We start from the raw sequence: 24830 nt of genomic DNA, 5'->3' as shown, positions 1-24830 counted from the left end.
CTGTGAACATCCAATTTATGGAGAGTGTATTCTGCTTCATTGGAGAATTTTGGAAAGAAAACTGGAAGTTCTAGAGATTGTTGGAGACAGAGATTAGAACAAACCTTTGGGACAAAAGATGGGTTAGGCCTAAGTGATACTCTATCCTTGTGAAAAATCAAGTACGGTGGTTTGATAGATAGGGCTTGAAGCTCTGAAACTCTTCTTGCAGAGGTAATTGCAACTAAGAAGGCAGTTTTCCAAGACAAATATTTTAACTCACATGTAGCAGCCGGTTCGAAAGGGGAAGATGTTAATGCACAAGCACCAAATCAAGATCCCAATGGAGGCGCAGGATGAAAAACTGGGGGTCTTAACAGTCCCGCACCTTTAATGAAAGTTTTGCATAATCTACTGCTCATCAACGGTGGATCCATGGATTCGTGAAATTTAGAGATAGCTGCCAGTTGGACTTTAATAGTAGATACTGAAGATCCTTGATTAAACAAGGAAGTTAAAAATTTCAAAACCTCTGGAATCGGGGCAGTGATAGGGTCTAAGCCCCTGAGTTGAGCCCAGATAGCAAACCTCTTCCACTTACTGAGGTACAATTTCTTAGTGGTGGGTCTGTGGGCCGAAGATAAAATGTGAATAACTTCCGGGTCTAAGGTGTGATTTCTGACTAAGGTCGGAAGTGGAGGAGCCAAGCTGTCAACTTCAAAGTGTGAAGGGACTGGTGTTGTCGCCCTGACTGATGGATTAGCAGATCCGGAGTTAGATCTAAAACCCACGGATCGTCCACCGCATGTTTCTTCAGGTAGGGAAACCATACCTGACGAGGCCAGTGCGGAGCAATTAGTATCATTGTGGACCCCAATTGAGAAGCTTTCTGTATGACTTTGGGGAGAAGTGGAATCGGAGGAAAGGCATAAAGTAGCCCTGTTGGCCAAGGTTGTGCTAGAGCATCCATAGTTGCTTTCCCCTGATGTGGAGTTAAGGTGAAGAACCTTTTGCACTTTGTATTTTGTGGTGTTGCAAACAGGTCGCAGCACGGCGTCCCCCATCTTCTGAAAACCTGAGCTGCTACTGTTTCGTTCAGGGACCACTCGTGAGGAGAGAGAATTATCCTGCTTAATCTGTCTGCCAATATATTTGATTTCCCCGGAATGTGGGTCACTACCAAGAAACGGCTGATAGCTACAGCCCATTCCCACACCCTCATGGCCTCTCTGCAAAGGGGGTAAGATCTGGTCCCTCCTTGTTTGTTTAGATACCAGACCACCGACATGTTGTCTGTGTGGATGGCGATGATGCCCTGAGGGAGAAACTTGTGTAAGGCCTGTAGGGACAGAAGTACAGCCCTCATCTCCAATACATTGATGTGGAGAAAAGTTTCGTCTGGAAGCCAGGAACCCTGAACTAACCTGCCCAGACAATGCCCCCCCCCACCCTGTCTGGGAGGCATCTGTCATCAGGGTGACCACTGGAGGGGGAATAACAAAAGGACTTCCCTGATTTAGATTGGATGTCTGAAGCCACCAGCGAAGGTCCCGTTTGCACGTTTCTGTAATCATAATGGGGTGATTGAGGGAAGATCCTGAAAGGACCATTGAGTCGATAATAGCCACTGAAGGATCCTCATGTGCAATCTTGCCAGAGGAACTAGAAGAACTGTGGCAGACATCGAACCTAAAAGTTGCAGGATCATCCTGGCTGGGGCCTTGGATCTTGAAAGCAGGGCTTGAACTTGGCCTTGTAAAGTTTGGATCCTTTCGTAGGAAGAAAACGCGCATCAATTTTGAGTCTATCTCTGCTCCTATGAACCTTATGCGCTGAGAGGGCAGCAAGACAGACTTTGACCAATTGAATGTAATTCCCAGGGTAGCACCCAGGGAAAAGGTGGCTTTGAGGTTGTCCATTAGTAGATGACTGGTGGTGGCAGTCAGGAGTAAGTCGTCCAGATAGGGAAACACTTGGAATCCAAGACTCCTCAGGTGAGCAGTTACTACTGCCAAACATTTGGTGAACACCCTGGGGGCTGTGGTGAGACCAAAGGGCAGAGCACAAAATTGGAAATGACTGTCTCCCAGGCTGAAGCGCAGATACTTCCTGGACGCCGATGTATCGGTATGTGATAATAGGCGCCCTTGAGATCTATGGAGCACATCCAAACATCCTTCTCCAATAATGGGAGAATGGATTGTAACGTGACCATTCGAATTTGGATTTCGTGGACGGATTGGTTTAGTCTGCTGAGATCCAATATTGGTCTCAGGTCCCCTGTCTTTTGGCACTAAAAGAACCTTGAGTAATTTCCGGATCCGATCTGGTCTGTGGGGACCGTTGGATGACTCCTTTTTAGCAGCTTTAACGCTTCTGCGGCTGCAATTTCCCTTTGACTGGGTGGTGGGTCCGGGATTTTTTGGACGGTGGGGTGAGTGTGTGAAGGAATGGTGTAACCTCCGCAATAATCCGAAGAACCCATCTGTCCTGAGTGATTGTCTCCCAGGCTTTAAGTTGCTTGCCAAAACGCCACCCGACTGGCTCGAGCAGCACAGCCGGGCAATCCCTCATGAAGTGTGGGAGGCTGAAGAGCCACGAAAGGACTCGCGGTCTCCAGAATTGCGGGCCCTCTGCCGCCTCTGGGACGGCATCTCCCAGAAAAATTTCCCGTCCTCTGCCTCTGGAAGGGAATCTTCCTGCTGTTGATGGAAAAACTTACGTGATTTGCGGAACCACATCTTCCCTCCTCCTTTAGCCTTGGGATAAGGCCGAAAGGGAGTGGAATAACGTGCACCCACGGCAGATAAAGTTTTTCCTTCTTGCTCACAGCGGTAAGAGTGTCTTTAACCTTAGGTCCAAACAAAGAGGACCCATCAAAGGGAGCCGGGCGAAGGAAGACTTGAAGACCTCCGCAAAATGACACAAACTGAGCCAGGCTTGTCTCCGTGAGCCACGCCTGTGCCTGTTGTTCTACCCGCCTTCGCCACATATGAAATGAGCCTCATGGACGAGTTAGAAATTGAAGCAAGGATAGCCAACTGAGAGCTAACCGACTGGGCTAGCTGCTCAGGTAGGTTACCTGAGAGGGAATCTGACAGCTCTTTGACCAGATCCCTCTGAAGCCTAGTAAAATGTGCCAAATAATTCAGGGACCTTAAAGTAAAGGCCGCTGAAGTCAGGGTACGCCTTCCCATGCAGGTCCATGCTCCTAGACTCCTTATTAGGAGGATGGACGGACGATGAAGCCTCTGCCACGTCCTGTTGTGTAGCAGATGCCACCACCATGGCATCTACAGCCACGCCTTTGGTCAGGAACTCCTTCTCGGTGGGGCAGACAAAAATTTGTTAGGACGAGAAGGGACTGGTTCCACGGTATCTGGATGTTCCCACGCCCCGACAAACTAAATCCAGGAGCTCATCAAGGGCGGAGACACCCAGGAGGCAGAGGGCTGAGCCCCAAAGGCCTTGAGAAGCACTGACTCATCAGCAGAGGGGTTTGGATATCCAGCCGCTCGTTGTTTGAGGATCTCTAAGATGTCTGCAAATGAGACATCATCCGAGGACTACTGGGGACCCCTCCGCATCATCAAGATCAGTGTCCGATGTAATAGACTCGGGGAGTCCACGTGCTTCCTCTTGCACGATCTCTTCCTTGGGGCTCCTCTGAAGACAACTCAAGAACCCTCAGGAGGAGGGGAACCCCAATGGGGTAACCTCAGGCCCAGGGGCTCCGCTGCCTAAGGACAGGGAACTGCCAAAGACCCAGTCTCCACGCCCAGGAAGGTGCCGTAAAGCCGGAGAGATGGTCAAGAAGACTTGGCCAAGGCACTCCTCATAGCTCTGAAAGCCGGACCCCAGAATCCTAGGAGTGTCCGGGTCCCAGGAGCCATGACAGCAGACGGAAGTCCCGCAGTCAAGCACCGAGAGGGAGGCTCGAACTGACAGCATAGGTCCCAAACATCACCCCCAGGTCCAGCCGAAGTCCGTGTACCAAACTCGGACCAAGGCCGGGTTGGAGTAAGGGTCGGAGCCGACCCTAAAACCTCTACCGCTCCAACAGCACCTGCTCCGACGGAGCCAAGCGGTCGGAGGAGGAATGGCAATGACATGGGCATGGGCTGTCGGCTCCGGCCAACAGGGTCGGAGCCGAAACAAATTTTTGAAAGACTGGGGACTGGAACAGTCTTTGGAGCACCCTGTCTATGTCCGAATCTGACATCCTCGATGACCTAGAGGATACTGAATGGGTTCGAGATGGCTCTCCAACGGCCCCAAGGGGCTAGGGGACCGCCCGAGGCGACTCGATGACTATCGGCGCCAAGGAATACCCAAACTAGTTTCCATCGGTGCCGAGGAGGGCTTCGCCGAGGAGGAAGTGTCTGAGCGGACAACCTTCATCGGCTCAAACCAGTGGAGCCGATGAAGATGACCGCCTCGATGCCCCAGCCATCGGCCCGGCCAGAGGAGTCGAGACTGGTGGCATCGAGGCAGACCGCCCGACCTCGGCCCAAGTCCTTGGAGCCGAAGGAGAGGCCTGCCTATGTCTTTGGCGGTCGGATCCGACGGACTGGTCGGAGCCGACGCCTTTCTTTTTAGCAGGAGAAGGAGAGGATGCTAAAGCTTCTTCAAAGGAGGGTTTTATAATGCCTTTCAATATGAGCTTATTTTTCCTCTCTTGGAGGACCCTTGAGAAAAAAGCGTGACACACGCTGCAGGACTCCTGCAAATGTTTTGCACCCAAACAATAAACACAGAGAGAGTGGTCATCTGTGATAGACATTTTAAAGTTGCACTTGCACTTTTTAAAGCCTGAAGGCCTAGGAACCTGAGACATTCTGAGTTAGTCAAAACACAGTACAAACACTGTAATTAGAAAGAATTTTTTCTCTGCTTTGTCCTTCTTTTAAAAGAAAGAGAAATATCAGTAATATAAAGGATCCGAGATCCCTAAACAGAACAGAAGTAACCTACAACGAAAAAGACCGGGAAAGGCCTTTCCACACAAGAGGTACTCCTAGTCAACACTCACAACACAAGAATTCACCAAGTGAATTTCACCAAACGCACTCTAAACACAAGAATAGCTGTTAAAACAGCTTTTTGTTGAAGAATAAAGAAATTCCTGACAGAAAAACTAGTGAAAATAATCACTACTTAGCTCAGCCAGCTCGAGACCACGTCTTCACTTGTTAGCGGCAAACGAGATCTGGGGGACTGGTAGTGGTGCATCCTGGGATATAGTAAGCTCAGCCAATAAGAGACTTCGCTCTTGGCATAAAACGAGTCGGAGCCGAGGGATCAGCTCCGAACCCATCAGTCAGAATGTAGGCGAGATAGGATCACATAACATCTGCCCAATTCAGAACATTTCCATCATAAAAGTCTACTCAAACTTCTACAGTCCACTATTATCAGTAAATATGTACAATTCTACAGTCCACCATTATCAGTAAATATGCACAATCTCTGAAGTAGTAAAAAAGTAATCTAAATAATTCCACGTTAAATAAATCTGTAATGAAGAGGTTGCTGCTAGCAGTCACCTTTATATTTCATGGTTTCATCGAACAATAAAGTGTCTGATACCCCTGAGGAATAAATTGCCTAAATTACATTAAAAATAAGCTAGTAATATTGCAATAGGAAATGGATGGCAAACTGATAACAGGCTCATAATTAGTATGTTAACTTTCAGTACGGCAGCATTCACTTTATGGGAGTAGAACCAACAACCTTCTGCATCAAAAGCAAGTACACAGCCTGTTGTGTTATTAGCACTAAAATTCTCTTCCCCTGCAGCTCTCAGCTCCTTGTAAAATCTACTCAATACTCAACTGCATCTCAACTTCGCAGCACAAGAAGTCTGGAAAAAGCCAAATTTATTGGGGTGGGTCAGACATTGCTTGTATAATCTTGGAAAGCTGCTAGAATAAAATGCTGTGTTACCACCATACATTTTACTGCCAAAGTCCCTGTGCAAAAAAGAGTCAGAACAACATACCACTATGCCAAATCACCTGCTTTGTGAAAGAAAAATGCTGTGTTACAACCGTACATTTTACAGATAAGGTCCCTGTGCAAAACAGTCAAGAGCAACATACCACTATTTGAATCAGCTGTTTTGTGAAAGAGGAAGACTGAAACTTAAATGGCTATCATTTAATGAATTCAATTCTCACCATAGCTGTCAACCTCTTAGCACAAAACACCTGGACAAACCCAGTAATGAGGGAATACAGCCCTCAAACATATTCAGTGAATTCAGTTCTTGCCATAGCTGTCAACCTTAGCACAAAAACCTGGACAAAGCCACTAACAGGGTATTACAGTCCCAAAATAAGGAAACATTTCAAATAGTCATCTTATAAACTTAAAAATTGCTATAATAAAAGGTTGTGTTACTATATATTATTGCTAGAATAAAAAGTTGTTTTACCATGTATTTTCTGAAGACTATGAAGTCTGAAATTCAAATGCCTGTAAATTTTACTTCTGATGGAACAAAAACAATTTTCAGCAGAGGCCCAGGGAGAAATACTGTAGACACGTCTTTGTAAAATGGCAGGACACCAGAGCAAATCCACACAAACACAGAGATAAGATGCAGACTCCACAAAGAAGGCACTCCAGCCAAGAATCAAACCACAAATCCTGTAGCTATGAGGCAACAATACTGCCACTGCACCATCAAATATGCAAGCAATTAAACATTCAGAAACCTGAAGTCTGAAATTCAAATGCCTGTCAATTTTATTTAACATTTGTTAATCAGGACAGTCTGACTTGGAACAAAAAAACAATTTTCAGCAGAGGCCCAGGAAGAAATAATGCAGACATGTTTTTGTAACATGGGAGGACACAAAAGCAAACCCACACAAACACAGGGAGAAGATAACAGACCACACAAAGAAGGAACCCCAGCCAAGAATCAAACCTGAGAACCTGCAGTTGTGAGGCAACAATGCTACTACTACTACACCATCAAATATCAAGCATTGCAACATTTACAAACCACAGATATTATGAGGAACAGATCAGATCAAATATGAGGCAAAAATCTGCAATTTTTTTACAAATGGTGGTGGGTAGGGAACTCAAGTCTTTAACACCTGCATACAGGGTACAGGGTTCAAGCCTGAGGTATTCCCTACACACCACCATGAGCACCTGGGGCATTTACACACACACACACACTTAAAAGTAGAAAGCACCATACTTTCTATTCAAAGTTCTCACACACACCACCATCTATTCAAACAGTAAAAATAGCATACATTCATATAGTAAAAAGCAACACACTTACCTGTCCCGGCTGTCCATTCTCCATAATATCCCAAATGCTGCCCGTGCAATAATCCAAGACCCGCGAGATTCCCGAGATCCAAACCCCTTCCCGACAAGACTACTGCAGCAATTCCTGACTGCAACACCATTTTCCCAGTGAGTCTGTGCACTTTAAAAGTGCACAGACATCTCCTCATGTTCCCCTATTGGGACTGCCAGACTGCCTGGAGCATGCGCATATACTCGCAGTAGTCTGGACTACTGCGCATGTGCAAAGTCCGCGAATTTTTAAAACTTTTTTTTTCTTTTTTCTTTTTTTTTTAATTTGTTTTTAATTCTTTTTGTTGAGGGGGCTGCAGTCCGGCAGTCCAATAGCACGGGCCGCCCCTGCTAGGAATGCTGAGGAAAGGGCAGTCTAACCTCATCTTCCTTGGACTTTGTCCACCATTTACACCTTTAATGGGGGGAGTTGAGTATGATTGTCAGATTTAATTTCAAAACCCTTGTCCCCTCCACACACTCACAAAGCAAGTCTGTTAACTAGACCTACACCCACCTTGCACCTGCAGGAAGCTTCATTTTGGCCAGTGATATGATCCAACACAGGCTCTGTGTACAGTACTAGTAAAATCCAGGTAAACATTTATCTGGCAATTACAATTCCATTTAGATCATTTGGTATGCAGGACAATACCAAAGACATTGTTATGCATTAAACTGCACAAGTTATAGTTTATGAGTAATACCATTTTAAGGATTTCAAGAACTAACTTTGAAACAAATTTCAATGCCAATTCAGTTTTCACACATGCTTCCATTTTGTTATGCATCTTTAACAGTTTTGGTTATATTGTTCTTTGAGATAAATACAAACCAACTTACCTTTCTGCAGATATACCCAAGTGCTTGTTCAGCAGATCCGAAAACAGTTTTGAGTAAGTCTTGTTTTTTGAAGCCTCACTTTTGCCAATGTTGGTGAAACTGCATACTGCACAGAGCTCTGTTGTACCCCCAAAGGATACGAGCTTGTCAGTATCAATATGAATGGCAATACTCTGCAAACAAAAATAGGAAAATTTAAATATTTAAGCACAATTAAGTCAGTATACTGCAATTTAACCACGTTTTCCCATTAAGAAGTCTTTTGAGGACTTAAACTGCCTTTTAGACAGGCTTTAGCCCATTCCCAGAATTGTGTGGAGGGCAGGGGACAGTTAATTCACAAATATAACAGGGAAAAACTCCGAATAAGCTTTCATTTTATAACCACTCCAAAACTTGCTGTTCAAGCAGAAAACAGCTTCTGCATGTCAAATGCACCACCACTTCTGCATTGAATAAATTTTCCAGGTGGTTGATATTGGTAAAGTACTTAAGACTTATCACTACCCTGTTACTAGGTAACTCAAGATGGCCTCCAAAACTGATGAAATATAGTTTTCAAACAAAACTAGGAATTCTACCATTAGTGGCACACAAGTTTTTAGAATGATTTACCAATTTTGATTTTGCTTACCAAAAGTACCACTACTATATTCTTGTGGTAGGAGCAACACTATTCAGCCCATTTGAATTACCACATTTCAGTAGATGATGGGTTTCGAACCCATGTGTGAAGTACTGGCATCCCTGCTCAACATATGGCTATCTAAAGCAGTCTCATCCTCAGGCAAGTAATGCAACTTCTAAAACATTGCCCTACTCACAAAGAATTCAGGAACTAAATGGATACTTGCTGCATTCCATATAGTTCCATTCACATGAGGATGCATACAGGAGTCCACTGCACGAGTATTTGTACATCCTGCCAGTCTACAGAAAACAGCAGATCAGCACAGGATAAGCCAAAAGGACTGCTGTAGTTTTAAGTGTAAATGAAACTTACTATGCAAGATAAACAGCCTGTCATGGCAGTACCCCACACCACTGACAACACTAGGAGTGATTCATTATCTGCCCACCTAGTACCATTTGGTCCCATTAATTTTGCAGCTAGCAGAACTTGCCACAGAAGAGTTGCTCTCATTTCTGAATTGAAGTAATGTTAATGCAAAACTAAAATTGCGTCACTGAAAGGATAGCATGGGCTACCTAAAGAAGCTGCAGTCTGGCAAGGAAAAAGACAGATTTTACAGCCTCTCTACAGAGACCTTCAATAGAAACCACCCCACCCCAAGTATAGCAAAGCAGCTGAAAAGTATTAAATGAACTTGCAGTAAGGCATATAAAGCAGTAGTCAAGGTATGCAGCAAACTCGGACATTTAGGAAATCAGCAACTTAGAGATGAACTAGCAGCAAGTACAGGGGCACTGAACGTTGGTCAAAAGTCCAGTGTGATTAAGCCAGTGCCATGGTGTAGAGGGATACAGCACCAGGTACAGCCCAGGTGACCTGGATTCAATTAGTGGTTCTGGTGTCACAGGTGCTGGCAGGGATGGATGGTAATACCCATCTGGGGGCATTTATCTAGGCATTCCCAGCAGGGAGGTGTGGTTAAGCATTGGAGGAATGCACATGTGCCACCATCAGCTGCTCAGTCTCCAAAAGTTAATATAATAACCTCTTTATCACAGTTAATGTACTGCATAGTTCAGATATACAAGGACTTAACTTTGCAGCAGTTTTTAAGACAATCAGAATTGTTAATGTTAGACCTTGAGTTTCAAAAAGCAGACCACAAATAAGTTACCAAACACTGGAGTACTCAACGTCAGCCCCCAGACTCCCCATGTTTTAAGCTCACTCCATGTGCACTCTTACCTAAAGACATGCAGCCCACCAGCAGTTGACAAAGAATGAGTCTGCCACAAATTTTAGAGGCACACTGCTCTGTGGCTCTGCTGGTAGAACTACTGCGGGACTTAACCACTGAGAACCATGATCATTACACAGCCTTCATGTCTGCACACATGGCAGAGAACCCTGGTCATTACACAGCCTTCATGTCTACACACATGGCCGAGAAATCATTACACAGCCTTCATGTCTGCACACATGGCCGGGAACCCTGGTCATTACACAGCCTTCATGTCTGCACACATGGCCGGAACCCTGGTCATTACACAGCCTTCATGTCTGCACACATGGCCGGGAACCCTGGTCATTACACAGCCTTCATGTCTGCACACATGGCCGAGAACCCTGGTCATTACACAGCCTTCATGTCTGCATATATGGCTGGGAATCCTGGTCATTACACAGCCTTCATGTCTGCACACATGGCCGGGAACCCTGGTCATTACACAGCCTTCATGTCTGCACACATGGCCGGGAACCCTGGTCATTACACAGCCTTCATGTCTGCACACATGGCTGAAAATCCTGGTCATTACACAGCCTTCATGTCTGTATACATGGCCGAGAACCCTGGTCATTACACAGCCTTCATGTCTGCACACATGGCTGGGAACCCTGTTCATTATACAGCATTCATGTCTGCACACATGGCTGGGGTGCAAGTTTCCAGGAAGGTATAATTCATTAATATAACATTTTTGGCTAATGAACCCAACGTTCTTGGGCTATCATTGCTATGATACTGATCTCACATTGCTATGATACTGATCTCACAATAAGCAATCAGGCTTCTAAAACACTCAAGTTAGAACTGCCTTTTAGATTCAATCCCACAAGCGAAAGCCAAAGGTCTGTTCTCTATATTGCCAATGTTTACAGCAGCATTCCTTCAAAGATTTATGGAAAGGCTTACAAGAGCATACCTGTAGTGATATCAAGCAGTGGTGCAAAACATTGGCACTGTTGAAAACAGACTACCCAGAGCTTATCTGATCAGATGCAAAACAAACCAATAAGCTTTCCTGACAACAATTTGGGGGAGAGAGACTTTCACCATTACCTTTCCATATTAAATGCAATCTCATTGATATATACACAGATACATGACACTAAACTCAAGAGCTGAAGACTTGGAGATTTACTCTAGGGAGGAATCTTGGTCCAGATTTGAAACTGATTAAAAGAAATATTACCGGCTGCAGGCAGCACTCAAGTTTGAGATGCATGTAAATCATGGGCTACACCCTCTTAAAAAGGCCAGTTTACTGTCTTGTTCCCCCGCCACTGTAAAAACCTTACAGCATCTGCACTAGCCATCCTCAGGCAACTACCCCAACCAAACTTTAGCTCCACTGCTCAGCATACCCTTCCATGTGAAAGCCCAAGTTACTCTCACATTACTGACTTGCTTCATTGTTAATGGTCCAAATGTGTAAAGTACAGTATTCATTTTAAAGCTATGGGACCAGCTACTGTCAAGAGTAGCAATGTTTGCTTTTCGCGGCATATATGCCTCCTTACACTAAGTCTTATGCCCTGTGCTCAACTTACAGCAGAGAAGGATCCTTAGTCAGCCCACCTACCCAAACAAGTCTTTGGACATCCTGATATTACTGGTAGCACAACCAAGCCTTAGCCAAACTGCAAAGACAAGGAAGCCATGATGAAAAGGGCAAGTGGTCCTTCCTTAGTTCTGTTTGCATGGTTAACTAACAAAATACTGATAAAGTCTTAAGACATGCCCAACCTGAAAAGCTACAGCAGTAACCTTCATTAATCCTGCGTGTAAAGCATACCTCAAAGATCTATGATTTTGTCTTGCCACTTGTTTTGATTTTCTGAGGAAACATTTCCCATTAAATTTTAGTCAGTAAAGACTAGGCATTCTGAACACCTCCAAGTTACAGAATTGACAAATGGTCCCCCATTTTATGTTTTGTCAAGAATTGCTGAGCAAAGATGAGGTATGGTGTAAAACCTTGCTGCTTTCTCAGTTGAGAGGTCTCGAGGACATTAGATGTCCTTACGTTCACCACTGCAGTATTCATCACTTACGGGATTCCCTGCCATGGAAGCCCAATGTCTGGCCAGTCTACCAAAGCCTACCATCGCTTTAAGGTAGGATGAATATCACCCAAATGCTCCTTGTGTAGTAGAGCATAAACATGATGTTCTGACATAACTTCCTCAGAACATCTTTGCTTCCAGTCTGAATGCTGTTTCTAACCATTGATCTATTTACCCATATCTGTTATCTGCCATTTTTACTGTATTTTTGTATTCCAGTGATTACTCCTGTTTGCTGAAGGCCTCACCATTGCAGAAAAGTACCCTATTGGGGTTTTGTTCTTTTATTTGTGCTGTTTGGTGTTAATGTCACCCAGGAAGGGTAAATGCCAGTGTGGGAGACAAGATTCCCCATAAAGAACATCAGCATAAGTGCCTTTATTTCCTAGGAGCTTCTCATAACCACATGTCTTGTCCAATTTGTAAGGTGTTCATCCCAAAAACTCTTCATAGTAGGCTTTCTTCCTTTCATTGTATCTTGAGAACCAGCATCTTAAGCTTCTTGCTGAAGATACATTGGAAGGAACTTCCTGCCCTGAGAGTCAGCTCTCAGGGAAGAAAGTGAAAAAGGTAAGATTGGAATCTTCTGCTGATCAACCCCTGCAGGGTGTTTCTCCCGAGGTTGTTGCAAACCCAGAGGTTCTTCTGGCTGTGTTGTCAGATTTCTCTGCCACATCCATCTTGGAGGCTGGCAGGGATCTTGTGGGTAGCATATCCAACAAGGCTTTGTAAGCATCCATTTCAGATGCTCCGGGGTAACCACGGTTAACTGTTTCCAAGGGGTCAAGGGGGTTCTGCAGATTCTTCTTAGGGAAGAAGTTCCTACTACAGTTGTCGAATGACGTCCAGAGTCAGACCCTTCTCGGTTTTCTAGAGTGGATATTCCCTCAAAAAAGAAACTGAAAACTAAACATTTCTTCTGCTCCTAGGGATCCATGAAGTGAGTGGCAGCCCTTTAATCAGGGGTTATTTAATGTTCCTTGGTCCTCTTCTCCACTTAAAATGCCCAGGGAACTGAACTCTGAGGAAGAGTTGGATTCTGATGAAAAATCCCTTACTTATTCTACTCAGATTCCTTCTCCATTAGACTACGGGTCTGAGGAGGAGGAATCTAATAGTAGTGATATTCCCCCTGTTTTGGCTGCTTTACTGGATGTTTTTTCCAATGCCTGTAAAGTGCCCGATTTTCTGCCCCCAAGAAGCCTGATAGGTTTTTCATTTTTGTTCAAATGTCCTGCTGCTGACCCCTCTATGGTGTCTGTAGCTTCTGATAAGCCATCTCAATTGCTTCCTTCATCCAAGTTACTGCCGTCTGACAAGGACAGCAAAACCATGGACAGGCTGGGTAAGAAAGTTTATACTTTGGCTACCCTTGCTTTTAGGGCAATTAATTATCAGACCCATATGTCTCATTATGTGCTGGCTCTTCTTTCTCGGGCTTGTCAGTTTTTTCTGATCTTCCAGAATCTTGAGTAAATCTGCTCTTTCCTTGCTAGGGACTTCCTCTCAAGTAGCTCGTCATTTGATCAAATGTAGTTATGATGCAGCAGATGCCTCTTCTAGGGCTGCTGCTTTTGGTTCAGTAATGAGTAGGTATTCTTGGCTTAGCCTTAATACCATCAGATAAAGGTTGAAGACTAAGTTAATGGATGCTCATCTGGATAATAAACTTTTGTTTGGGGAAGCGGCTGCTGGTTTAAGCATTTTCAGGACAAGGGGAAGGCCTCACAGGAAATTAAACATGTGTTTATGTCTCCTGTGCCTAAATTTCAGAGAAACTACCCTTCTAAGCCAGCCTTGGTTTGTAGGCAATCTCACCCTCCTGCTAAAGGTAAAAAGTGTGGTAAATGGGCTCCTCCTGCTAAGGCCACTCAGACTGCAGGGATTCAAAAGACTTCCTTTCCTGGCAAACAAGGTGCTGGCTAACTATCCCGCCTGTTCCCAGACATATTCCTCTTTCTTTTCCTATCTGGCTTCATTTTACCCAGGATTCTTTGGTTCTGTCAATCATTCATCAGCAGTACTTCATGATGTGGATATCCCATTCTCCTTTTATGGGCATTCCTCGGCCTCCTTGGGAACAACTTCCTTTTTCCCCCCACAGGTTCTTTGAGATCTCTTGTCTCAGGGTACTATTCAAGAGGTGCCTGTATCCCAAAGGGGAAGGTGTTTTATTCAATAATGTTTCTATTGCCGAGAAAAGATGGTACTTGGAGACCAATTCTAGACCTCTCTCATCTGAAGACTTTACTTAAGGTGTCTTCCTTTCGGATGTTGTCTCTTCAGACTATTTCCTCTCTTGCTCCCTCAGGCCTTTCTCATGTCTCTGGATCTCAAGGATGCTTATTTCCATATTCCAATCCATATTCTTTTCAGGAAGTTTGTGTTTCTCTGTTGCTTCCTGGCATATTCAGTTATGTGCTTTGCCCTTTGGCTCTTCTACTGCCCCAAGGGCATTCACCAAATGCCTTGCTCCTGGGATTGCTTTTTGCAGGCTTCAAGGAATCCAAATATTTCCTTACTTGGATGATCTGATGATTCAGGCATCATCTCTGAAGGTCCTTTTGCAAAATCTTCACTTTGCCATTTCTTTTCTTCAGAGCCTAGGTTTCAAGATAGAATGACTCCTTCTCAGGATCATGTTTTTCCGGGTTGCAGGATTCAGATGGTGCCAGTGCTTCCATCCCTGCCTCCTCCAAAGGCCTTACTCTCATTTCTTACTTTCAAATTCTTACTTTCAAACTCTTCTTCCCTGGCGTCTATTACAGCCAGGGAGTTTGAGAGCTCTGGGTTATATGGCTTCCACCATTCCAATGCTCCTTCTGGCCAAACTCCACATGAAGTTCCAGCGGTTTCTGAAGTCAGTGTGGCTTCAACATGTGCATCTTCTAGATTTTACAGTTCTTCTTCTTCCATGTCTCAAAAAGGAACTTCTTGGAATCCAGGGATCCCTTTTCATCCTCATCTTTCCTCTCAGGATGTGTTCACAGATGCTGGGAGCAACTTTTGACTCCCTGAAGGTACAAGGGAGTGTGATCACCTCATTAGCAGAAGGAGCAAATCAGCAAAGAGATGAGAGCTCTTATGCTGGCTCTTTAGGCCTTTCATACTGTTCTCTCCAGGGTCACCCATTGTATTCACAGACAATACCACAGTTATGTGGTATAGCAACAGACAGGGGGGAACAAGATCTTATCTTCTTTACCGGCTGGCACTTCTGGCATGAGATCTGCCTGTCAAGTATCAAGTGACTCTTCAGGCAGTTTATATTCCTTCAGATCAGAATATTGTGGCAGACACTCTGAGCAGGTACTTCACTCAATCCCATGAATAAATGCCTCACAGGGATGTTTTCGGGGCACTGTCCACCAGTGGGGTGCTCCTCCAATAGATAGGTTCATAGGTTCATACTAGGCTATCTGCCCTAGGGCATTTATAAGCCTAGCCAGAATGTGTTTGGCTTTCACCACCCATTTTAAATTAATTTTGCTATGCCCTTTTTCGAGGTTAGTATACTGTGCCTCTGTCTAACAGTGACACAGAAATGATACCTGGGGTAAACCTACGATCGCCCATCCACTCATCAAGATTCCTCTTGAAGAGTCAATGAGGGACTCTGCCTAACCTGGACTGGGATTTTATTCCAGAGTGAAGGGAGCCTCTGGGTTACGAATTTGTCCCTCCAGCATGTCCTATTTATTTCAGTGCTGAGGTTCAAGTCTCTCGAGCACGTAGCTCGATGGGATTTGGATTTTCTGAGGTGCAGCATGTCCATTAATTCCAGGTTGGACATGGCTTTATACGTCAGGCACAGATCACCTCTGAACAGGCGGTATGCCACTGAGTAGAGCTGGAGTTTCTTTAACCGGGCAGCATATGGCATTTGTTTGAGCCCTTTGATCCTCTTGGTGAGGTACTTTTGGGGTCTTTCAAGTTGCTGCAGGTGTCTGGTAAGGTACATCCCAAAAGGGGCATTGTACTCAACTATGGGCCTGACGAGGGATGAGTAAAGAGGCACAATGACCTCCCCTGATCTAGATGTGAATCGCTTCATGATTAGATGGGCTATATAAAATGTTTTTCTAACCACTCTGGCCACGTGGTTGTCAAATGAGAGACTGCTATCAACTTGGGTCCCCAGGTCTTCAAGTTGCTGCAGGTGTCTGGTAAGGTACATCCCAAAAGGGGCATTGTACTCAATTATGGGCCTGATGAGGGATGAGTAAAGAAGCACAATGACCTCCCCTGATCTAGATGCGAATCCCTTCATGATTAGGTGGGCTATATAAAATGTTCTTTTAACCACTTTGGCCACGTGGTTGTCAAATGAGAGACTGCTATCAACTTGGGTCCCCAGGTCCCTAATTACTTCTTCTGTACTTAATGGATTACCACCTATGTGGTAATTTGTGGGCACTTTGTTTTTGCCAAAGGGGATCACTATACACTTTTTGGCATTTAGCTTGAGGCCATGGCTCTGGCACCAGTTGTCTGTTTCTATGAGGTCCTTTTGGAGGATGCTTGTGTCGGCTGGAGAGTCGATTATGGCGCCCAGTTTGCAGTCATCTTCGAACTTGGTCAGCCACAATCCTTCCATGTTGGTCTGCACCTCCGAGAAATATATACCAAACAAGAGAGGTCCCAGGACTGAGCCTTGTGGGACACCACTTGTAACTGGTTTGGAGTCTGACATGGCTCCAGCAATTCTAACCATGTGTGTTCTGTCCTTGACCAGTTTGCAATCCATCTAGTGACAGAAGGGTTTATTATTTAAGCTGGTGAGCTTATCTATAATGCCCGAGTGGGGTATTGCATCGAAGGCTTTTGCGAGGTCCAGGTAGGCTGTGTGGACCACCTTCCCCTCGTCAATGACCTTGGTGACTGTTTCAAAGAAATCAACCAGGTTTAAGAGGCAGGATCTGCCCTTAACAAAGCCGAACTGGGTAGGATCCAGTGTCTGTAGGTCCCCAATATCTTTATTTATGAGGTCCATGATGATCCTTTCCATAGCATTGCAGACCAAGCTAGTCAGGCTTATGGGGCGATAGTTTCCAGGATCCGTTGAGGCACCACTTTTATGGAGAGGGACCACTGTTGCTGTACGCCACTCTTTGGGCACATATCCTGTAGTAAGGCTGAGATTGAACAGTAGTTTTATGTTTGGGTTTAGCTCTTCTTGGAGTTCATGTAGGACGCAGCCCAGGACACCGTCTGGTCCCATTGATGCTGTGTTTTTTGCTTTGGAGAGGGCGGCTCTTACCTGAGCATCTGAGATGTCAGGGGGGCAGCACACTGCTGGGATAGATATTTGCCCTTTTGGTGGGGAGGGGGGGAGAAGTTTGCGCTGAACCTGTCAGCTAGGATGTTGGCAATGTCTGTGGGTTCAGTGTATTTTTTGTCATTTTGGACTAATTATGAGCATATCTGGGAATTCCCACCCAGGTTCCTAACAACTAAAAAAAGCCTTGTGATTATCCTTGGTGTCCTGTGCAATTTTTCTCTCGATGCTGGCCTTAGACAATTTTATGAGTGCCCATAGTTTTTTGCTAATACTGATCAGTGATGCCTTCCCTTTTTGGGATTTTGCTCTATCATTTAGTAGCTTCCTCCTTCTATTGTATAGTTTATTTATGGCTGGGGTCCACCAGACAGGACGTCTGCCTTTGGAGGATTGGGTCTTGGTTTTATTTGGGATCGCATGATCCATGCATTCCTGAAGGTGTTCATAGAATGTGTTTATAAAGGATTCTGCGGTCTGGGCCGTATTTTCCACAGGTCTGGGGGCTTTGAAGGATTCCATCTTGGTTTTGAGGAGTGTGAAATTTTCTTTAGAGAAGTTTTTCACTGTGGTTTTCTGGGCAGGGGGTGGGGTTGGGATGTGAATATCCAGTGAGATTAGTTTATGGTCTGATCTTACCAGTGAGGGATACACTTCTGGTCTGGAGCATAGAGTCCCCATGTTGGTGATGATCAGGTCCAGCATGTTTTCCCCTCTTGTGGGAGTGGTAACAAGTTGTTCCATAGTATTTGAGTTTATAAATTCTAGGAACCTTTGGGCTAGGGTGATGCTCCCAGTCTATGTTTGGGTAGTTGAAGTCGCCCAATATAATGGTATTTGGAGAGACCTTCATATTTGGTGTTCTCAGGAAGGCTGAGTGGGGTTCCTGGGTTTGGGAGGGTGGTCTGTAGCAGGCTATAAACTGGAAGGCAGTTTTACTCACTGTTAGTTGCACATGGATAGTCTCTGATGCTTCGTGCTTTGCCACCAACCTGGAGGTGTGGGTATCTTTGATGAATATTGATACTCCCCCTCCTTTAGTGGTTCGGTCCAAGTTTTGGGGCCGAAAAGTATGGTATGAGATATAACCTGGTAGTGCTGGGGTGCTCTCGGGAGCCCTGAACCAGGTTTCTGTTACTGCACGGATATCGATGTTCTCCATGTTAAGGAGAGTTTCGAGTGCGTGCATCTTGAGGTTTAGACTTCTGGCGCTGAGTAGCAATACTCTTAGTTTCTTATCCCTTGTGATACCTATGGAGGTGGGTTTGTCTTTTGAGCCTTGCCTAAAAAAGGCACTATGGGGGTAGCAAGAGCCTTTGCCAATATCCAAAAGCCCAGGGGTGCAGGTGCAAGCTGTCCCTAGCGAAGCATCGTGGCTTATCGAGCATATCATCCCAAGCTGACAGGCATTGGATCCCCTTTGAATGACACCAGTACTTAAGCCAATTGTTGAAATTGATCATCTTGTCTTCATATTGTGGCATCATTCTTGGTGAGGGTAAGATGCTACTCAAGGTCAGGGTCATACCGGCCTGGAGATCTGTTTGCCTCCCCTCTGAACAGACAACTTCCTTTGTTTTGTGCCAGAGTCCCAGGTCCTCTAGTGCAGAAAGTGGACACCCTCTCATTTTCTTAGAAGGAGATTTTCTTCATGCATTCCCTCTCCTTCCTCTCATTCTGAAAGTCCTGTTCAAGATTCAACAGGATGCTCCCAAAATGTTGTTGGTGACTCCCTTTTGGCCACAACAGCACTGGTTCCCTCTACTTCTACATCTAGCTAAAGATAATCACAAGTTACCTCACAAGGAGGATCTACTCACACACAAGGGATCTCTCACCAATCCCCACCTGTCCACACCAGCTAACACTGTGGGTTTTGATTCCTCATAGACACCTTTTTTCTGAGGACATGCTGCAGGTCCTGCAGGAGGCCAGGAAACCTACTAGGAAAGCATACTTATCTAAATGGAAGAGGTTTTCTATTTGGTGTCCCTCTTGTAACCTGGACCCACTTACTGTGGATGTTCCTTTGGTTCTTTCTTATTTGTGTGAGTTGCTCAATGCTGGTTTGGCCTATTCGTCTATTAAGGCCCACTTATCAGAAGTCTCTGATTGTCTGCCTTTATCTCCTCCTTTAGCTTCTAGATTTGAGGCTAAACAATTTCTTAAAGGTGTCTTTAATATTAGTTATCCTAGGAAGCCTGCTCCCCCTTCCTGGGATCTTAATTTTGTCCTGGAGAAATTGACTCAAGCTCCTTTTGAGCCTGCTGTTTTGGCTTCTTTGCAATATTGTTCTTGGAAGACTGTTTTTTTGTTGGCTCTTACTTCTGCCAGACAGGTGTCTGAGTTGCAAGCCCTTATGGCTTGTCGGCCTTTTTTGATATCCATGAGGACAGGGTGTTCTTATATACTAATCCTTCTTTTAGGCCTAAGGTGGAGTCTATTAATTTGCCTACTTTTTCCCTCGCCTCAATCTGACAGTGTGCTGCATATTTTGGATGTGCATAGACAGCTCAGATTTTTAGATAAAACTAAAGCAATCAGAAAATCTGATCAGTTGTTTCCTTTCATCCTAGGTCTTTAGGATTGGCAGTTTCCAAGCAAACTATTTTAACTTGGATTTCAAAGCTATTTCTTTTTGTTACACTTTCCATGGCCAGATCCGTCCTTCCTTCTGTAAAGGCTCATTCTACTAGAGCTGTGGCTTCTTCTGGTTCTTTTTTCAAGGGGCTAGACACTAATTCTGTTCTTGAAGCTGCTACCTGGACTTCTCTGCATACTTTACCAAACACTACAAGTTGGATGCTATCTCCAGAGCTAGGGGTGGTTTTGGTAATGTCATTCTTTATGGGTTCTTAGAGAACTCTACTGCTGCTTCATCCTTCTAAGATTTTTCTTCACCTTTGGCACTCTCCCATTTGTAAGGAATACTGCAGCGGTGAATGTAAGGACATAGTACAGTTGTGTAAAATACCTTAACAGTAAATGTCCTTGCCTTCACTGCTGCAGTATTCACTTCCTCTCTTCATACCCCTAGTCTTTTTCCTTCCTGGAAATGCAGGTTCTCTTTGGTTTTCCTTGGACTGGTGTTTCTACTAGGGCAATCAGTTCTAAGGATGATATGCCTAAATGTCACCTTTATGCCTTACGCTACGCGAGGAGTGTTTGGGTGATGTTCAGCATGCCTTAGAGCAATGGTAGGCTTTGGTAGACTGTCCAAATGTCAGTCTTTCATGATAGGGAATCCCATAAAAGATGAAGGACATCTACCATTATGGTAAGACTTTATACAACTGTACTTTACCACTCAAATGCCTACATGTGGTAGAAGGTGAGAAGTTGCAGCTTGCTCAAGTACAATTGTGCAATAAAGCACTTGTCTGAATTGTAATTTGTTTATATTTGTACTCTAAATTGGTCGGGTTTAAAAGCATATTTTACAGTGTCCCATTATACTCTTCAGAAAGTTGCAAATCAAGTTAGTGGAATTTTTTTTCACCGTTTAAAGAGATTCTGTAGAGTCACACCTACAAAACGTCATGGTACTACTGAGAAATGATGTACATATTGCAAAGTGCTTGTCTTTAGAGGATTTGAATCTGATTATAGTTGCACTACCCCAACACCTGTTAATTTTAAGGGTATCATATGTAGGGACTATTTTATAACTTTGCATTCTAAGAAGTAAAAGCCTGATACATTTATACATGCATTAATTTATGCAGTGAAGGCTGTGGGTTCAGTTTTCTCCCTGACATTGTGACAATTTTCAGCTCTGAGAAAAATATTTTGGAGGCCATCCTTACCAAAGAAATAAAATGCAAAACATGTTGCACCAAAAGCTGTATAATTTGGTATTGTACGTATGGTAAGTTATATCATTCAACTCCAAATGTCTGTTACATTTGCTTTAGAAGATGACCAATCCACTCACCTGCCGCTAAAGACACTTCCTGAATGGGGAAAAAAAAAAGGGCAAAAGTCTTGATAGATGAAGATGGATGCATTGAAGCCCTCACCCTGCCAGTGCCATTAGGCATGCTCCTCCTTCCTGGTAGCTCAGGAGGGGGTCAGGTAACACTCTACCTTTGCTTACCTTAGAATATAGAGGTGGGGGTCTGTCGGCACTCAGTGATCATGCCAGACCCTCGCAAGAGGTGCGTGTTTATCCAAAATAACCGTACCCTACCATCTGTTCGGATGTCAAGCCTACTGAATTACCCAAGTCGTTTCAGTTTAAAAGAGTTTCAGATTCAAGTTCTTTCAGGCAGCTATTAAACAAAACAATCTCAATATTCTCCCCACAGTTGCCAAATGGGGCTGCCCTGTGTTGAGATGGACAGGTGGTAGCATCTTAACGGCCAGTCCTAATTACGTTAGAATACTAGATAAAACCAGAGTCCACACTGAAGGCCCACCAGGATGCCAGCAATCACCTTCACTTAATTACAAGTTATAGTCTCAAGGTACACGCTAGAACCCAAACTGATAACAGTTGTATATGATAGAGATGTTGCTGAGGTGCACAGGTGATATAGTTTAACAAAAAATAAATAAATTCAGCTATAAAAGCAGCTGTACGAAGGATGCTAGAAACTTGCGGCATTATTACACAGACTTCGTAGTGAATTAAGAGGTACTACATAGCTGTTAAAGAACTGAGGACAAATCCAGACATAAGAGACATTTAATGTGTTAACCTGACAGATAACACTGAATTAGCATGCATGTTCTGAACTAAAACAAAACTATAACTTTCTCATTTATAGAATGGCATTCATCTTTTCTCTGAAAGTAACCAGGTTTAGGATTTATTAAAAGGTTCAGCTACATTTTGAGTCAAAATCAGTTAGTTGAGAAGAGACACCCACACGAGAATCGAACCACACAACTATAAAACAACACAACAGGAGGATAGTAAACAGTTATTTGCTTCCTCAAACACACCAGTTTGCGCAGATTTCCAGCTCTCGGCCTTCCATCTCCAAAACGTGGAACACTGGCTGCTTAAATGGGAGAAGCACCAGATGCATGTACCCCAACCACCACTAACAATAGCCTACCTGTGGGCACTATACACTTCCGCACTCATTGACAACAGGCTACTACACAACACAAATTGCACAACTGTCCACCTGTTAATGCCAGAGATCTGGACAAAGCCAGAAATAAACGGTGGGATACAGACCCAAAATCAGAAATACATTTTAATTATTGCTCTAAAGAGTTAGAAAGTTGATAGAACAGGTATTTTATTAAAATGCATTTGCATAACCCATCAGCTGTCCAGATTTTTGCTTTACATTTTTGGTCTGGTCCTTATACAAATTGTGTTTTTTTGGCAAATCACTCATCTTGAAGTCACTAAATAATGACACCCATTTCAGTTTCAGACTCCATATCCTTCAGAAACATGTATGCTAAGGCAAATCATGCTATTCTAGCAACTTTCTAAGTTTATAAGAGTAATATTTAAAATTTGTCCTTATTCTGGGGACATTGGCTCCCCGTCTTTAGGCTTTGAGATATGATTTTCTGAGGGATATAAAATCTGAAACCTTTAATAGCTGTCATTGCTTAGTATAGCCAGTGATTTATCAGAAAACACAAACTATGAGGAATAGTCGAAAACCATAGTGAAAAGCTGGACAGTTACGATAAAATGCGTTTGGTTATTACTCAGCCCACCTTACCTCTGCCTCACGTTTGCCCAGAGCCTTGTCCAGCTCGGTGTTTAACTCTTCTAACAGGGACTTGGTCGCTGCACTTTTGCGGGCATTGGTGTACACTTTAAAAATGGGCATCTTTGCTCCACAGAAGAAACGTTTACCAAATAACCAGAAAAGCTTAAGCACTCAAAATAAGAATTAAAATGCAAGGTGCTCCTGTTTTGTACATGCCGGGCTCTAGTACGTCACGGAGAGGCAGGGCTCCAGTTAAAGTGACACTGAACTTTGCAAACAGAATGTGTCTCGCACTTCGTATGTTTCAAACATTAAACATGAACATTGCACCAGTCTGTGTGCACGTAAGTAACACCACAAACTGGCAGCAATATTTATTTAATTGATTTAACCAGTGATGCATCAATCGTCATGTTTTCGGTGCATATCTTTGATAAGTGTGAGCGCAATAGGTCTCAGCCTCTTATTCCAGTTTGTACTCACAGACTATTAATGAACTGCAGTGGTAGTCCAGCCTGCGGTAGCGTTATCGCCTCACAGTAACACTTTGTCTTGTTCGATTCTCAGCTAAAGCGTCTTCTGTGTGGAGAGAGACATGCGTGAATGAACGTACCTTTGTTGAAGGTTATGCGTCAGGGCTGGCGACTCGGTACGTAAAAATCTATTGCGACTACTGCCTGTCATTAGCTGACTGGAGTTCCGCTGTGATGACCCCTAACCGAGAAAAGCCGAAAGATGTAACAAACCACAGGTTATTATTGCCCCCTCCCCCACCAGTCTATCTGGCATTTTAAATGTGGTCCTATCACAATAGTCTAGATGTTGCATCCCCCAAACTTAAGATATGCAACATTCTCAGCTGCGCAAGCCGCATTCAGAAACTAGAGGGAGTGTTTTAGATTTGCAGTCTATAAGCAAGCTATATACACGATTTACAGGCATTAGACGGCTATAGATATAATATGGCCTGAGATTTCTAACGTGTTTAGAAAAAAATGTGCTCCTTAGAGTACAGAGAGTATGGCTGGCTACACCCTTTCTACTAGAATCATGGACAAATCCTGACATAATCAAGAAAAATCAGGGACACTTTTAAAACACTAGTACTATTAAACTGAGAGGTTTACAGAACAAGAGAATGTGAATTAACATACATTTTACGAGGTAAACAAAGTTATTGACATTATTTCTTAATTGTGGTCCACCACTTCTCTCCCCAAATCACCTGTTTTCGGTGTGATAGGATGGACAGAGCAATAATTTGAGCCAATGTCCCTAAAAATCAGGGACAGTTGAGACATGTTTGTAATAGCAATAACTGTCCCTGTTTTTGGAACTTTGTCCCCCGATTATTTGTTTCTTTGTCCAGATTTCTTTTTCTAAAAGCTTGAGAGGTATGAATTTTCCACTTGACAATTGTACTTGTAAGAAAGTACATTGGGGACACTGATACTGCTTTGCTCCAAGGCTGAAAGTATTCGATATGACAAGACAGGTTTTTGGGTCTGATCTGTAAATATTTTTCTTCCCCATCATACATGAAGATTTCAAAATAAAATATTTCATTTGTCCTTAGAGGGGTAACAAATGTGTGTCCAGTCTTTAGTCATCTTTACACCCTTTCAAATGTCCAAAATTAGACTTTTTATTTTTACAAACACACAATATTTTCCAGGGCAAACCATGCCCACTATCAATGCTAAGGTCTGGACTTGACTTTTTTTTTTATAAAATAAAA

General features: G+C 43.9%; 1 protein-coding gene across 1 annotated transcript in view; it reads right to left on the bottom strand.

Moving 5' to 3' along the window:
* LOC122799549 (macrophage migration inhibitory factor-like) overlaps nucleotides 1–23632 on the bottom strand; it is a 64470-nt gene extending 40838 nt beyond the window's left edge. The window contains exons 1-2 of the mRNA XM_044068678.1: nucleotides 23102–23632; nucleotides 8149–8321 (exon numbers count right to left, since the gene is read on the bottom strand). Coding sequence (XP_043924613.1) covers nucleotides 8149–8321; nucleotides 23102–23212 — 284 coding nt within the window. The 5' untranslated portion in view covers nucleotides 23213–23632. The remainder of the gene's footprint in view (nucleotides 1–8148; nucleotides 8322–23101) is intronic.
* Nucleotides 23633–24830: the final 1198 nt, after the last annotated feature.

Source organism: Protopterus annectens, chromosome 4.part0 (genome assembly GCF_019279795.1).
Source record: "Protopterus annectens isolate FY-2018-M chromosome 4.part0, PAN1.0, whole genome shotgun sequence".
Taxonomy (NCBI): domain Eukaryota; kingdom Metazoa; phylum Chordata; order Ceratodontiformes; family Protopteridae; genus Protopterus; species Protopterus annectens.
Note: the sequence above shows the minus strand (reverse complement) of the source record. Positions and strands in the feature narration are given on the sequence as shown.